This window comes from Rana temporaria, chromosome 11 (assembly GCF_905171775.1).
Source record: "Rana temporaria chromosome 11, aRanTem1.1, whole genome shotgun sequence".
Lineage (NCBI taxonomy): Eukaryota > Metazoa > Chordata > Amphibia > Anura > Ranidae > Rana > Rana temporaria.
Window position 1 is genome coordinate 123,120,685 of NC_053499.1, and position 14,895 is coordinate 123,135,579.

General features: G+C 47.9%; 1 protein-coding gene across 1 annotated transcript in view; it reads right to left on the bottom strand.

Moving 5' to 3' along the window:
• STIP1 (stress induced phosphoprotein 1) overlaps positions 1-3,650 on the bottom strand; it is a 53,495-nt gene extending 49,845 nt beyond the window's left edge. Inside the window, exon 1 of the mRNA XM_040329043.1 lies at positions 3,551-3,650. Coding sequence (XP_040184977.1) covers positions 3,551-3,559 — 9 coding nt within the window. The 5' untranslated portion in view covers positions 3,560-3,650. The remainder of the gene's footprint in view (positions 1-3,550) is intronic.
• Positions 3,651-14,895: the final 11,245 nt, after the last annotated feature.

Genomic DNA, 14,895 nt, shown 5'->3' on the forward strand with positions numbered 1-14,895 from the left:
CTAGTTGCTGCCTGCCCACCGTCAAATAACGGCGGGGCAGTGCGGCTCTCGTTCTGGGACAACGTCATATGCATAGGTGTGCGCAGCCTATTGCATTAGGGTGTGCACCCCAAATCTCAAACACACATGAACCCCACCTGCTGCCACAGAAAGGAGGCTCTGGTGGTGGGAGACAGTGGATTGGGAGCATTTTAGGTTATGCCCTGAATACAGGCGTAACGTGTTCCTACTGTTGAACTTAGCCTTTAATATAATGGAGGCATTTACACTGGCACCCCTAACCACCCACCTGGTGATGTCCCTGGATAATGCTAATGCACATGGAGTGATTAGGGTGTGCCCAGGCACACCCTGTGCGCACGCCTATAGTCATAGGACAGATTCCCAGAACAGACACTCGAGGGCCCGCACTATGTTGCTAGGACACGGCGCAACACCGATACCTGTAAAAAGCCGCGTCCACAGCTCTTTAACCATGTGACCAGCTGCATCCAATCACATGTAAACACGGAGATGCTGGTAATCAGCGCTCCTCGCCTCTCACCGAGTATGGCGAGGAGAGACGATCAACGGCATCTCCTCGCAGGGGGCAACAAAACATGTAATCAGGGCACTGATCATTAGTGCCCTGATTACAGAGCGCCAACAGTGGCACCATTCAGTGCCCACCATTGCCAGGAATCAGTGCCACCAATCAGCAATGCCAGTCAGTGCTGGCTATCAGTCCCGCCTATCAGTGCTACCCATCAATGCAGAAGGAAAAAATAAAAAAAAGTTTTGCCTATAGTTCTACTTAAAAATTTCTAACTAAAGTTCCACCTTAAAGTGGATGTAAAGCCACTCTCATCCTTTCTATTCTACTGCCATAGTGCTGATCTATAAGGATATAGATGCCTCCTGCATGTATCCTTACCTGTCACATGTCTCCCCTCTGTCTGTTATAAGAACTGAAAAGTTCTGTGGGTGGGTCTGTTGTCTGGAGTTCAGTGGGCGGAGTCGTGATGTCAGACTCTCCACCCACCTTTACACTCCTTGTCAACATGCATTTTCTCCTGTGTATTCCTTACACTAAATCTTGCTATGATCACCAACATCCAGTCAAAATCCAGAAAAGTAATCACATGACTTCAGAAAAGGAGTGGGGGTGGGAACTAAAAAAATAATGCCTGTCTCAGGCTAGTGCATGAGATATGTAAATAACCTGTCATTCACAGCAAGGGGGAAGAACGGACAAAAGTTTTTCCCCTGTTTGTCTGTTTATCTCACTGAAAAAAGAAAAGGAGGATTGCTCAGAGCTGGATTAACTCTTTGTGGCAAGACTGGGCACAGATCTTATACTCTACATTGTGACCGCAAAAAAAAAAAAAGTGGGTTTAACCACTTCGTTACCGAGCCTGTTTTTCAGATTCAGTGTTTACGAGACTAAAACAGTTTTTTTTGCTAGAATATTACTTAAAACCCCCAAACATTATATATATATTTTTTTCTAACACCCTAGAGAATAAAATGGCAGTCATTGCAATACTTTTTGTCACACCGTATTTGCGTAGCGGTCTTACAAGCGCACTTTTTTTGGAAAAAATTCACTTTTTTAAATTAAAAAATAACACAACAATAAATTTGGCCCGATTTTTTTATATATTGTGAAAGATAATGTTACGCCGAGTAAAATGATACCCAACATGTCACGCTTAAAAATTGCGCCCGCTCATGGCATGGCGTCAAACTTTTACCTTTAAAAATCTTGATAGGCGACGTTTAAAAAATTCTACAGGTTGCATTTTTTGAGTTACAGAGGAGGCCTAAGGCTAAAATTATTGCTCTCGCTCTAACGATCGCGGCGATACCTCACTTGTGTGGTTTGAATACCGTTTTCATATGTCGGCGCTACTCGCGTATACATTCGCTTCTACGCGCGAGCTCGACGGGGCACTTTAAAAAAAAAAATTTTTTGCTTTTCGCATTTATTTTACAATTTTTAACACTGAAATAAAAAAAAATAAAAAAATTATCACTTTTATTCCTATTACAAGGAATGTAAACATCCCTTGTAATAGAAAAAAGCATGACAGGTCCTCTTAAATATGAGATCTGGGGTCAAAAAGACCTCAGATCTCATATTTGGGCTTAAATGCAAAAAAAAAAAAAAAAATTTGGAAATGTAATTTTTTCAAATGGCTAAAAAAAAAAATCTCTTTAAGAGGCTGGGCGGGACTGACGTTTTGACGTCACTTCCGCCCAGCAGAGCTATGGGGGACGGGCGAAGGAGATTTTTCCTTCAGTCTCGTCCCCGCTCAGCTGCCGGATGGTCGCGATCCCCTCCGCCGCTACCGACGGCTCCGGTAAGCGGCGGAGGGCGCGTTTAACAGCGGCGGGAGGGGGCCCTCTCCCGCCACCGATAACGGCGATCTCGCGGCGAATTCGCCGCGGAGACCGCCGTTATCGTGTACAGGACCGTCGGCACTAAAGATGGATACCTCAGTTGTGGCAGCAGCTGCTGCCGTTACTGAGATATCCATCTTTAAAAACAGGACGTCTTTTGACTATGGGCCAGTAACCAAGTGGTTAAAATGTTCTATTACACGGTTTTGATTAATGTAAATAGAGGGGGTACATGCATTTTTTGCTGCTGACCCCCCCCCCCCCCCCCCCCCGTCTAAATGAAGCGTATAGGAGTTTGTACAGAGATAGCATAGTGCAGTGATGGTGAACCTTGGCACCCCAGAGGTTTTGGAACTACATTTCCCATGATGCTCATACACTCTGCAGTGTAGTGGAGCATCATGGGAAATGTAGTTTCAAACCATCTGGGGCGCCAGGGTTCACCATCACTGGTATAGTGTATAGCTTTTCAGTCTTTACATACAACCAAACCCTAACTGGATGACATTTAGTGTGCTCAAGCACAGTGTACCATAAACAATCACCATGGGGTTCCCAAAAACATCTTCTGCCCCCCCCACCTAAATGCAGCCGATCTCCTTCTGCCACTTTCAGCAACTTCCAGCCCATATTAGACCTCCTGGTTGCTCTGGATCAGATTCCTAGCAGTGACACCAGCTGACCAATGTATGACTGAAGCCTCCACCAGGGGGCACTGTGATAAGGTGACAACACAGGAGCACAATTTACAGACAGTTGTCACCCCTAACAGGAAGTGTCCTAACCTGGATTCTCAGGGCAGATCACAGTGGGGAAGATAAAGATTTGTAAAGACTGAATAAAAGATGTTCTGTTGGGAGTATGAAATGCCCATGATGAGGGTCAGCCCCACTTCCAGTGACCTCATATCCTCCCCCCCAGTAGAGTGACACCGGGTACAAGTTCTATAGAAGTGTCACCACATCCGCCTGGAGGAGCACAGTGCACGGCTCAGAGCTCTATACTCATTGCTGCCATGCTCTGCATCGGTGATACAACAAGAAATGAATGGACGGCTCATCTTTGTTTGTGAAGTTCAATGTGAAGCAGCCCCCCCCCCCGCTGACACACAGTCCCCGTTCCCGCTCTAATATCCGCTGAGCTATCACTACACCGGGCGCCCTCTCACCTTCTCCATGCCTCTTGCTGCGCCCCGGGACTCCGGCCTCTCCACGCGTCTTCTCGAACCTACTAGAAGATGACAGTTCAGAACCCTCCTACTAACCGCGATATCATTCGCTGCCGGTAAAAAATAAAAGCCGTCTATTGGCCAAAGGAGCTGTCCATCAAGACGCCGCGCCTCTCTCATCACTTCCCGGGGCGTCGTCAAGCGTGTCTAAACTCCGCCTGCCGCAATGGCAGCATTTTATTGGTTGGTGAAGTTATCATGAAAAGGGTGGAATTGGCTGGCGGATTCTGGAAGCTTCTACAGCGAGGATTGGCCGGCGTCCCGGGATGTAACTTGTATTGGTTTGTGTGTACTGGCCAATCAAAGTGTCCCGCTTCTTCTACGTTCATTCAAGGAATCGTGACGTTATGAGGGCGGCTGGCGGTCTTCTCATTGTATTGGGGGAAGGTCAATGTTGTCTGTGCGATGAGTGCAGGACACAGAGGAACGGAAGGCGGGCCCTACACTGTACAATGGGATGGTACGATCTCTGGGCCAGATTCACAGCCGAAATACGGCGGAGTATCTCTCAGAGTATCTATGCGACTGATTCATAGAATCAGTTACGCATAGATAGCCCTAAGATCCGAGAGGTGTAATTGTTTTACACTGTCGGATCTTAGGATGCAATACCGCGGCCGCCGATGGGTGGAGTTCGCGTCGTATTCCAGCGTCGGGTATGCAAATGAGGTTTTACGGCGATCCACGACGGTTTTTCGCGTTCGGTACGTCGTCGCTAGTATAGTTTCCCGTCGCAATTTTAGTCGTCGTTTTACCTGCCCTAACTTTACACAGCCCACGTATGTGCTGTATAAAGTATGGCCGTCGTTCCCGCGTCGAAATTTAAAAAAAAAATGTTGTTGCGTAAGACGTCCGGGAATACGAAAGTACGCTACGCACGTCGCCGTTCGAAAAAATGACGTCACTTCACGCAAAGCACGGCGGGAATTTCAAAACGGAGCATACGCATTAGGTCCGGCGTGGGAGCGCGCCTAATTTAAATGGCACACGCCCCTTTGAATAACGCGGGCTTACGCCGGAGGCCGCAGGCGTAAGTTTGCATGCAAGTGCTTGGTGAATCAGGCACTTGCGATTAAAACTTGCGGCGGTGTAACGTATCTACGATACGTTACGCCGCCGCAGTTCTATGTGAATCTGGCCCTCTGTTACCAAACACGATGTAGTAGGCGTGGACACTCCTAACCACCCAATCAATTAAAGCGGACCGTCAGTCATTTTTTCATCTTTCCATCTATTAAATCTTCTGCTCTTGTTGTTTGCATAGTAAATCATTTTTTATTTATTTTTTGCCAGTAAATACCTTATACAGCCCACTTCCTGTTTCTTGGGTGGTAAAAAGCCTAGGCCTATGACATCATGCACAGCTCTCTCTCCCAAGACTGCTAGGAAGAGAGGGGTGATAAGTCATAAGAGGGCCAAAGAGTGCTGCAGAGCTGGAGGTGTGTGTCTGTGTAAATCCAGGAAGTGAACAGGCAGCAGCTTCAGCTGCCCACAGTTAAAATGGCCGCAGCCACACTCAGTGGAGGGAGATTTCTGCAGCATATTTGGCAAGTACAGAATCACAGTATATATAAAATAATATGCAAAGTGGTTGAAGGGAAGCTTCAGAATGGCAAATATGGGGTAGATTCAGGTAGGGGCGCGCACTCATACGGCGGCGCAGCGTATCGTCTTTACGCTACGCCGCCGTAAATTACAGGAGCAAGCGATGTATTCACGAAGCACTTGCTCCGTAATTTTGCGGCGGCGTAGCATAAAAGGGGCCGGCGTAGGCGCGCGTAATTCCTGGAGGGGGGCGTGGATCATTTAAATTAGGCGCGTTCCCGCGCTGAACGTACTGTGCATGTGCTGTCCCTAAAATTTCCCGACGTGCATTGCGGTAAATGACGTCGCAAGGACGTCATTGGTTTCGACGTGAACGTAAATGGCGTCCAGCGCCATTCACGGACGACTTACGCAAACGACGTAAAATTTTAAAATAGCGACGTGGGAACGACGTCCATACTTAACATTGGCTGCGCCTCCTAATAGCAGGAGCAGCCTTACGCCGAAAAAGCCTTAACGCAAACGACGTAAAAAACGAACGCCGGGCGCACGTACGTTTGTGAATCGGCGTATCTAGGAAATTAGCATATTCTACGCCGACAACAACGGAAGCGCCCCTAGCGGCCAAAGTTATATTGCACACAATTCTATGCCGCTGCAATCAAGTTACGTCGGTGGAGGAAGCCTAGTTTTTCAGCGTAACTGCCTTTGTGAATCGGCGTAACGCTACACGGGCGCGGAATTCAAATTACGGCGGCATATCTGGAGATACGCCGCCGCAAAAGGTACCTGAATCTACCCCTATGTTTTTATTACTTACACAGGACCTCCTCATCCCCCCCCAATCCTGCTGACCTGGAGCGCGGCGATCTCCCGCTCTGAGCCCCGGTATAGCCCCCGTCACGGGTCCAGGGCTTAGAAATCCCCACAGCTTTCACTTCTTTCCTTCCCCGCTGACAGGACGGGCTACGCGGGTTCTGATTGGTCAGCGCCGCCCATGTACAGAATTATTGTGTCATTTATGCTCCTTGCTAAAGAACATTATTTGTTATCACGTTATAGACTAAGTTCCGCTTTAACCATTAGGGGCCCGCGCTAGTCGAATGACGGCTACAGCGCAGACCCCAATTGCCGGGAGGCCGACGATAGACGTCCCCCCCTTTGCACTTGGCGTGCGAGTCACTGAGACTCAGGTGATCACGGATTAGAGTAAAGGGCCGGTCCCGACCCTTTACCACGTGATCAGCTGTCAGCCAATGACAGCTGATCCGGTGATCTAAACAAAGCTCGGTAATCGGTTTTTTTTTTTCTCGCGCTGACAGCAGGAGGAGAGAAAAAAGCCGATAACCGTCTGCTGTGTAAAGGACGTCAGTCCCCAGTGGAAGAGGCAATTCTGCCTCATTAGTGCACACAATACCGCCTGCCAGTGCCCACCTGTCAGTGCCAATCAGTACCACCTATCAATGCCCGTCACTGCCACCTATCAATGCCCACCAGTGGTGCCAGTCGGTGCCACCTACTAGTGCTGCCTATCAATGTCACCTACTAGTGCTGATCAGTGCCCATCACTGCCACCCATCAGTGCCCATCACTGCCACCTATCAGTGCCCACCAGTGGTGCCAGTCAGTGCCTCATTAGTGCCACCTACCAGTGCTGCCTATCAATGTCACCTACCAGTGCTGATCAGGGACCATCACTGCCACCTATCAGTGCCCATCACTGCCACCCATCAGTACCACCTATCAATGCCACCTATTAGTGCCAATTCTCAGTGCCCACCAGTGCCACCTATCAATGACCTTCAGTGCCATCCATCAATGCCACCTATCAGTGTCCATCAGTGCCACCTATCAGTGTCCATCAGTGCAGCCTCATCAGCGTACAATACATCAATGAAGGAGAAAGGTTACCTGTTTGCAAAATTGTATAACAAAATATAAAACGGTTTTGTATTTTTTTTTTACAAAAAATAAAAACCGCAGAGGTGATCAAATACCACCAAAAGAAAGCTCTATTTGTGGGAAAAAAAGGATAAAAATGTCATTAGTGAACAGTGTTGCATGACCGCGCAATTGTCATTCAAAGAGTGACAACGCTGAAAGCTGAAAATTGGTCTGGGCAGGAGGGGGGTTTAAGTGCCCAGTAAACAAGTGGCACCCAAGTGTGCATCGCACTTTTCCCCACAGTTTGGAATTGTGGGATTCCAAATTGCTTAAAGCGGAACTTAACCCCCCTCTCCTTTTCATCCAAGGAAGCTGCCATCTTGGCCTCTGTTTGACCTGCAACTGCCATGGTGCTGCCCATGTGATCAGTTATGTCATTAGATGGTGTGACAGTTTGATTGGGAGAACAAGGAAATGTGAAAGTTTGTTGTTTTTTCAAACTGTCAAATCGCTGGGTTTAGTTCAACTTTCATATGAACGGGTCCTAAGGAATCACGTTTGTGAGAAGGCAGAGGATCACTTTTCAGAGACGTTTGGCAGGCGGCGAGGAAGCGATAGGTTTCCTCCTCTCTGTCTGCTTTAACCCTCAAAATGCTGACCCACGAAACCGTGTGCAAGTGCACCCCCACTCACTTGAGTAGGTCATGTGTTGCAGCGTTACCACTTGTCGAAGGCGGCATGCCGTTTTATTTTTGCCTCGGTTGTGGCATTCATCCAGCCCTATGTGGTGGCTTTGCTGTGTCCAGATGGGCAGCCTGGGGTGGATTACCATGGCTCAACAACCGCCTTTTGCCAACTACCCATGTAAATAAGTCCTAAGGCCTCTTTCACACAGGCGTTCCGATCGGGTCTACCTGACAGTTTTTCAGGCGGAGCTGATAGGACAGTCCATGGAGGTTTAAGGACGGGCGGAGGTAAATGGACTACCTACCTACCTCCGGGTTCTTCCAGGTCCGGGAAACCAAATTAGAAAAGGAGGTATCCTGGTGTAAACGGACAGAGGAGTCCATAGACCTGACTGGGGTCAGCTTGACATCTGAACAGGCATTAACCACTTAAGCCCCGGACCATTTTGCAGCTAAATGCCCAGGCCAGGTTTTGCGATTCGGCACTGCGTCGCTTTAACAGACAATTGCGCGGTGGTGCGACGTGGCTCCCAAACAAAATTGGCGTTCTTTTTTCCCCACAAATAGAGCTTTCTTTTGGTGGTATTTGATCACCTCTGCGGTTTTTATTTTTTGCGCTATAAACAAAAATAGAGCGACAATTTTGAAAAAAATTCAATATTTTTTACTTTTTGCTATAATAAATATCCCCCAAAAACATATATAAAATGTTTTTATTTCCTCAGTTTAGGCCGATACGTATTCTTCTACCTATTTTTGGTAAAACAAATCGCAATAAGCGTTTATCGATTGGTTTGCGCAAAATTTATAGCGTTTACAAAATAGGGGATAGTTTTATTGCATTTTTATAAATTTTTTTTTTTTTTACTACTATTGGCGGCGATCAGCGATTTTTTCCGTGACTGCGACATTATGGCGGACACTTCGGACAATTTTGACACATTTTTGGGACCATTGTCATTTTCACAGCAAAAAATGCATTTAAATTGCATTGTTTATTGAGAAAATGACAGTTGCAGTTTGGGAGTTAACCACAGGGGGCGCTGTAGGAGTTAGGGTACACCTAGTGTGTGTTTACAACTGTAGGGGGGTGTGGCTGTAGGACTGACGTCATCGATCGAGTCTCCCCTATAAAGGGGATCACTCGATCGATACGCCGCCATAGTGAAGCACGGGGAAGCCGTGTTTACATACGGCTCTCCCCGTTCTTCAGCTCTGGGGAGCGATCGCGACGGAGCGGCTATAAACGAATAGCCGCGCCGTCGTCCCGGATCGCTCCCCGAGGGAATCCGCCCGCCGCACACAGCGGGGGGGGGGTCTCGATCGGACCCCCCACCCGCTAGAAGGCAGGGACGTATATATACGCCCTTCTGCCTGTCCGTGCCATTTTGCGGACGTATATAGTCGTGCGGCGGGCGTTAAGGGGTTAATGTCACTTCCGTTCAGTGTTGCCAACTGTCAGTATTTTTACTGGCAGTCAGTAAAAAATAGGCACTTTTCTCCTGCCAGTAAATGTCAGTAAAAGGGAAAGGTTGCCAGTAAAAAATATGGCTGTGACGCTCGACTTGGAACGGCGCATGTGCATTTTGGTTCTGGAGCTGGCCGAGACCACCTGAGTGCCTACCACAGTCAGGGCCATCTTAATAGCATTATGGGCCCCTGGGCAAAGTACTGCTCTGGGGCACCTACAATCAGGGCCGTCTTAATAGCATCATGGGCCCCTGGGCAAAGTAATGCTCTGGGGGCCCCTACAATGATGACAGTGCAGGTAAACTGACATCATGTAGGTAGGAAGCAGACTGCCCCCCCTGTGTATCTATCACTCTCAGTGCCATCATGGGGCCCCCAATTTCGGGGCAGCGTAGGCTCAAGGACCAGTAGCTTTAGGGGAAGTACAGGCCCCCCCCCCCATGCAGCTGGGGCCCCTGGGCAGTGCCCAGGTTTGCCCTCTCATTAAGACAGCCCTGACCACAGTGTGTTCAGGCAGTGCCAACAGGGGAAAAGCCTGGCGGAGGTGCTGCCTGAGCACGTCGTGTGATGTCATGGTGCAAGGGATTGGAGCCAAGTTTGTGGGTCTATGGGACAGGAGCAGGACTGTCAGTGCTATTTGGACTGAAGTGGACTAAAGGGACCACCTGGCATGGAATAAGACCGTCACTGTGACTCAGGAGGGGACATGTGGTGTCGAAAGGGTTGCCAACCGCCAGTAAATTTACTGACAATTTGTGATTTTTTTTAAAACTGCCAGTAAATATCAGGGGTTGATAATTTCATGCTGTGTTGACTTTTTAAGTGTAAATCAAACAAATGACATTGTTATAGGTATTGTCAGTGTTTCCATATCATGTTTATATTGTTCAAATATTCACTGTTAGTTTTCAATAGGAGTTCTGTAATTTCTCAGGTTTCCAGTAAAAAATGTGCTCTGCCAGTAAATGTTCCGTGTTTTGTCAGTAAAAAATGCAACCCTGGCTTCCATTGCGTTCGGCTCTGATCAGCAGTGTCATTAGTACAGTGAAAGTTTATAGTAATATCACTGATCACTGTATTAGTGTCAATTGTGATGTCAGTGAGGCTACTTTCACACTGAAGCGCTGGGTGCGCTAGTGGTAAAATGCCGCTATTTTTAGCGGCGTCCTACCGTTTTGTTTGCAGCGATTTTCGGCCGCTATTTAACCCCCGCTAGCAGCCGGAAAAGTGTTAAAGCCGCCCGCAAAAGCGCCTCTTTGCAGCATTTCGTGGTGCGGGTTGGAGGCGCTACCCCATTGTTTTCAATGGGCAGGGGCGCTATAGGAGCGGTATTTTTACCGCTCCTACCGTGCCTCAAAGATGTGGCTGGCAGGACGTTTTTTAGCGTCCCGCTAAAAAAAAGACGCTTTCCCCGACTTGTTCATTCCCCGACTTAGTTGAGGTAGGCGGTACACTTTGGTGGGGGTGGGTCAGCCACGTCCTGTGACCTTTGGGAACCCGCCTTCTGACCTTTGACCTTTGGGGGAGGTCCCTGTTCCAATTCCTGAGTCCTACCTATATTCTTCAATGGGAAACCCTAACCCCAACCCCAACCCTAACCCTTAACCCGCCAGAACACACAATGGGCAGGGGCGCTATAGGAGCGGTATTTTTACCGCTCCTACCGTGCCTCAAAGATGCGGCTGGCAGGACTTTTTTTTTTTTGGCAGGACTTTTTTTAGCGTCCTGCCAGCACACTGCTCCAATGTGAAAGTACTTAGGCTATCACACTGGATGGTAACGCTGTATAGTAACCTCCCCCCATCTTGCTTCGGGGTTTGCAGACTCCAGCTCTGTGACTGGCCGGAGCCGCGATGATGTCACAGTACACGGCTATGTGTATCATATGAGGCTGTTCGCTTCACTGGGTATAGTAGAGGCTTTACATCTGAAATGTGCAACATTGTAATCCTGTGAAGTGAAATGAAATAAAGTCTAAAATAAATATACAAAGTTTCCTTCTTTTGATACTTTTGCTCCAAACAATAAAACACCACAGCGAGGATACACAGAACTCCACTTTGTGACCCAACACTAGTGTGTCAGAAATTACTCAGCAAAGGTGTTGCTCCATGTGTCTGCTTGCCGCATTTGGGGTGCCATTAAAGTGGAGCTCCGCCGTAAAAAAAAGAAAATAAATATTAATAGCCAGCAGCTACAAATACTGCAGCTGCTGACTTTTAATACTAGGACACTTACCTGTCCAGGAGTCCAATGCCGTCGGCAGCAGAAGATGAGCATCTGCACACCCCTCCCCCCTGAAAGGTGCCAAATGTCACACCGACAGGGGGGAGGGTTCCGTTGAGCGAAAGTTCCACATTAGGGTGGAGCTCCGCTTTAACCACTTGCTTACTGGGCAAATATACCCCCTTCCTGCCCAGGCGAAATGTCAGCTTTCAGCACTGTTACGCTTTGAATGACAATTGCACGGTCGTGCGACGTGGCTCCCAAACAAAATTGACGTCCTTTTTTTTCCACAAATAGATGGTATCTGATCATCTCTGTGGTTTTAATTTTTTGCGCTATAAACAAAAAAAGCAAAATATTGAAAAAAAAACACAATGGCCTAGATTCACGTACGGCTGCTCTACGTTGCGCGGGAATAGCGTATCGTATTTACGCTACGCCGCCGCAACTTAGAGAGGCAAGTGCTGTATTCACAAAGCACTTGCATCCTAAGTTACGGCGGCGTAGCGTAAATTGGGCAGCGTAAGCACGCGTAATTCAAAGTAGGCTGTATTTAAGTGAGGCTTGACCCCATGTAGATGCATGGCCGAACGAACGGCGCATGCACGCGCATGCTCAGTATCACGTCGTATTTATGCCCAAAGATACGTCGGCTCAATGCCTGTGATGTGAACGTAATTTACACACAGCCCTATTCGCGTACGACTTACGCAAACAACGTAAAAAGATACGCTTGTTCCGACGTCCATACTCTGCATGGGCTGCGCCACCTAGAGACATGCTTTATCTTTTCGCCGGCGTATGTCTTACATAAACGGCGTAACTAATTGCGACGGGCGTACGTACGTTCGTGAATCGGCGTATCTTGCTCATTTACATATTCGACGCGGAAATCAAGGAAGCGCCACCTAGCGGCCAGCGTAATTATTGCAACCCAAGATACGACGGCGTAGGAGACTTACGCCGCTCGTATCTTGGCCAAATCTATGCGTAACTGATTCTATGAATCAGGCGCATAGATACGACAGCGGCCATTCGGACTAACAACGGCCGTCGTAAGTCTTTGTGAATCTGGGCCAATATTTTGTACTATAATAAATATCCCAATTTTTTTTAAAAAATAACTATTTTTTACTCAGTTTAGGCCAATACGTATTCTTCTACATATTTTGGTAAAAAAAAAAAATCGCAATAATCGTATAGTGATTGGTTTGAGCAAAAGTTACAGCGCCTACAAAATAGGGGATAGAATTATGACATTTTTTTTTTATAATATTTTTTTTTTTACTAGTAATGGCCGTTATCTGTGATTTTTGTCAGGACTGCTAAATTACGGCGGACACATCGGACACTTTTGACAAATTTTTGGGACCATTCACATTTATACAGCGGCTCTGTGACTGCCGATCGCGGGTACCTGGAGGAAATCGCGGCCGCCAGGCAAGCACATCGGCACCTGAGTGGCACGGCGGGCACGCGCCCCCCCAGCGGCCGGAGGCCCGAGGACGTCATATGACGGCCTCCCATCCCTGTAGAGCCACCTTGTGGCCGTCATTAGACAATGGCCCGGGTCCCAAGTAGTTAACAATGAAGTGCACTGGAAGCATTACATTTGCGTTTTGTAAACGTGCGCAAAATTGTGCATTTTTTTTGCACATTTACAAACTGCTACAATGTGAATACAGTCCCAGAGATTGCCATGCATCATAGGAGTGTGTCCCTCAGTGCCGGTTCACGCTATAGTGACAAGTTGCCTCCAGGGCAGGCAACTTTGCCAGTGGCCAATCAAACAATAATCAGCTCTGTGGGAGGGGTTTGCCTGAGAAAACGATTTTCTCTTCCTGTAAAGTTGCTTCAGTTAAGACAGTGATCTGACTTTGGAGGCGACTTCCATTGAAATCAATGGGTACAAATCGCCTAGAAGTAGTACAGGAACCTTTTCTGAAGTCCGAGTGACGTACATTAACCACTTAAGGACCGCCCACTGTATATATACGTCCACAGAATGGCATGGCTGGGCAGATGGACGTACCAGCACGTCCTGTACATCTACCCAGCCGTGGGTTACAGGCGCGCGCCCGCGACCCGGTCCGAAGCTCCGGGACCGGCGGACCCGATCGCCGCTGGGGTCCTGCGATCGGTCCCCGGTACTGAAGAACGGGGAGAGCCGCGTGTAAACACGGCTTCCCCGTGCTTTACTGTGGCGGCTGCATCGATCGTGTCATCCCCTTTATAGGGAGACACAATCGATGATGTCACTCCTACAGCCACACCCCCCTACAGTTGTAAACACACACTAGGTGAAACATAACCCCTTCAGCGCCCCCTTGTGGTTAACTCCCAAACGGCAACTGTCATTTTCACAATAAAGAATGCAATTTAAATGCATTTTTTGCTGTGAAAATGACAATGGTCCCAAAAATGTGTCAAAATTGTCCGAAGTGTCCGCCATAATGTCGCAGTCACGAAAAAAATCGCTGATCGCCGCCATTAGTAGTAAAAAATATTTTTTTATAAAAATGCAATAAAACTATCCCCTATTTTGTAAACGCTATACATTTTGCGCAAACCAACCGATAAACGCTTATTACGATTTTTTTTTACCAAAAATAGGTAGAGGAATACGTATCGGCCTAAACTGAGGGAAAAAAAAGTTTTTTTAGATATTTTTGGGGGATATTTATTATAGAAAAAAGTAAAAAATATTGCATTTTTTTCAAAACTGTCGCTCTATTTTTGTTTATAGCGCAAAAAATAAAAAACGCAGAGGTGATCAAATACCACCAAAAGAAATCTCTATCTGTGGGAAAAAAAGTACGTCAATTTTGTTTGGGAGCCACGTCGCACTACCACGCAATTGTCTGTTAAAGCGACGCAGTGCCGAATCGCAAAACCTGGCCTGGGCCTTTAGCTGCATTTTGGTTCGGGCTTAAGTGGTTAAGATGGCTCTCATTCACTTTAATGTAATTTCTCATGTCGCGCGACTTGGGGCAACACAAGTCGGATCCCAAGTCGTGGAAGTGTGAACCGGCACTTACTGCAGTGGCCTGCAGCTTCTGTGCTGAAGAAGAACCCGCTTCCAGGACCCAGTACAGAGAGTTCTAGGCAGAGCAGTGGCAACTGGTGTTCTTGTTTTGGTGGCAAACAACCCCCCCTGGGCCGCCAATGGAACTGCCAGCTACCCCCCCTGCGGCGCAGCACTAACACCCCCCCTCTCGGCCACCTGCTGTCCTTACCATGGATGCGGGCGGGGAGAGCAGTGATCGGAGCTGCTGTGGCCATCTTCCAGCGTGGCAAGCTCCGATGTCCTCTCCAGTGCGTCTCCTCTCTGCTCCTCCCCGCGCTAGGCGTCCAATAGGGTCACCTGATGTTTTGGCCAATCGGGAAACAAGTTTCATACCTGCTTCCCGATTGGCTGGGAGGAGAATCAGTGTTGAAACAGCGAACATTCATTCGCTGTTGCAACACACCTGG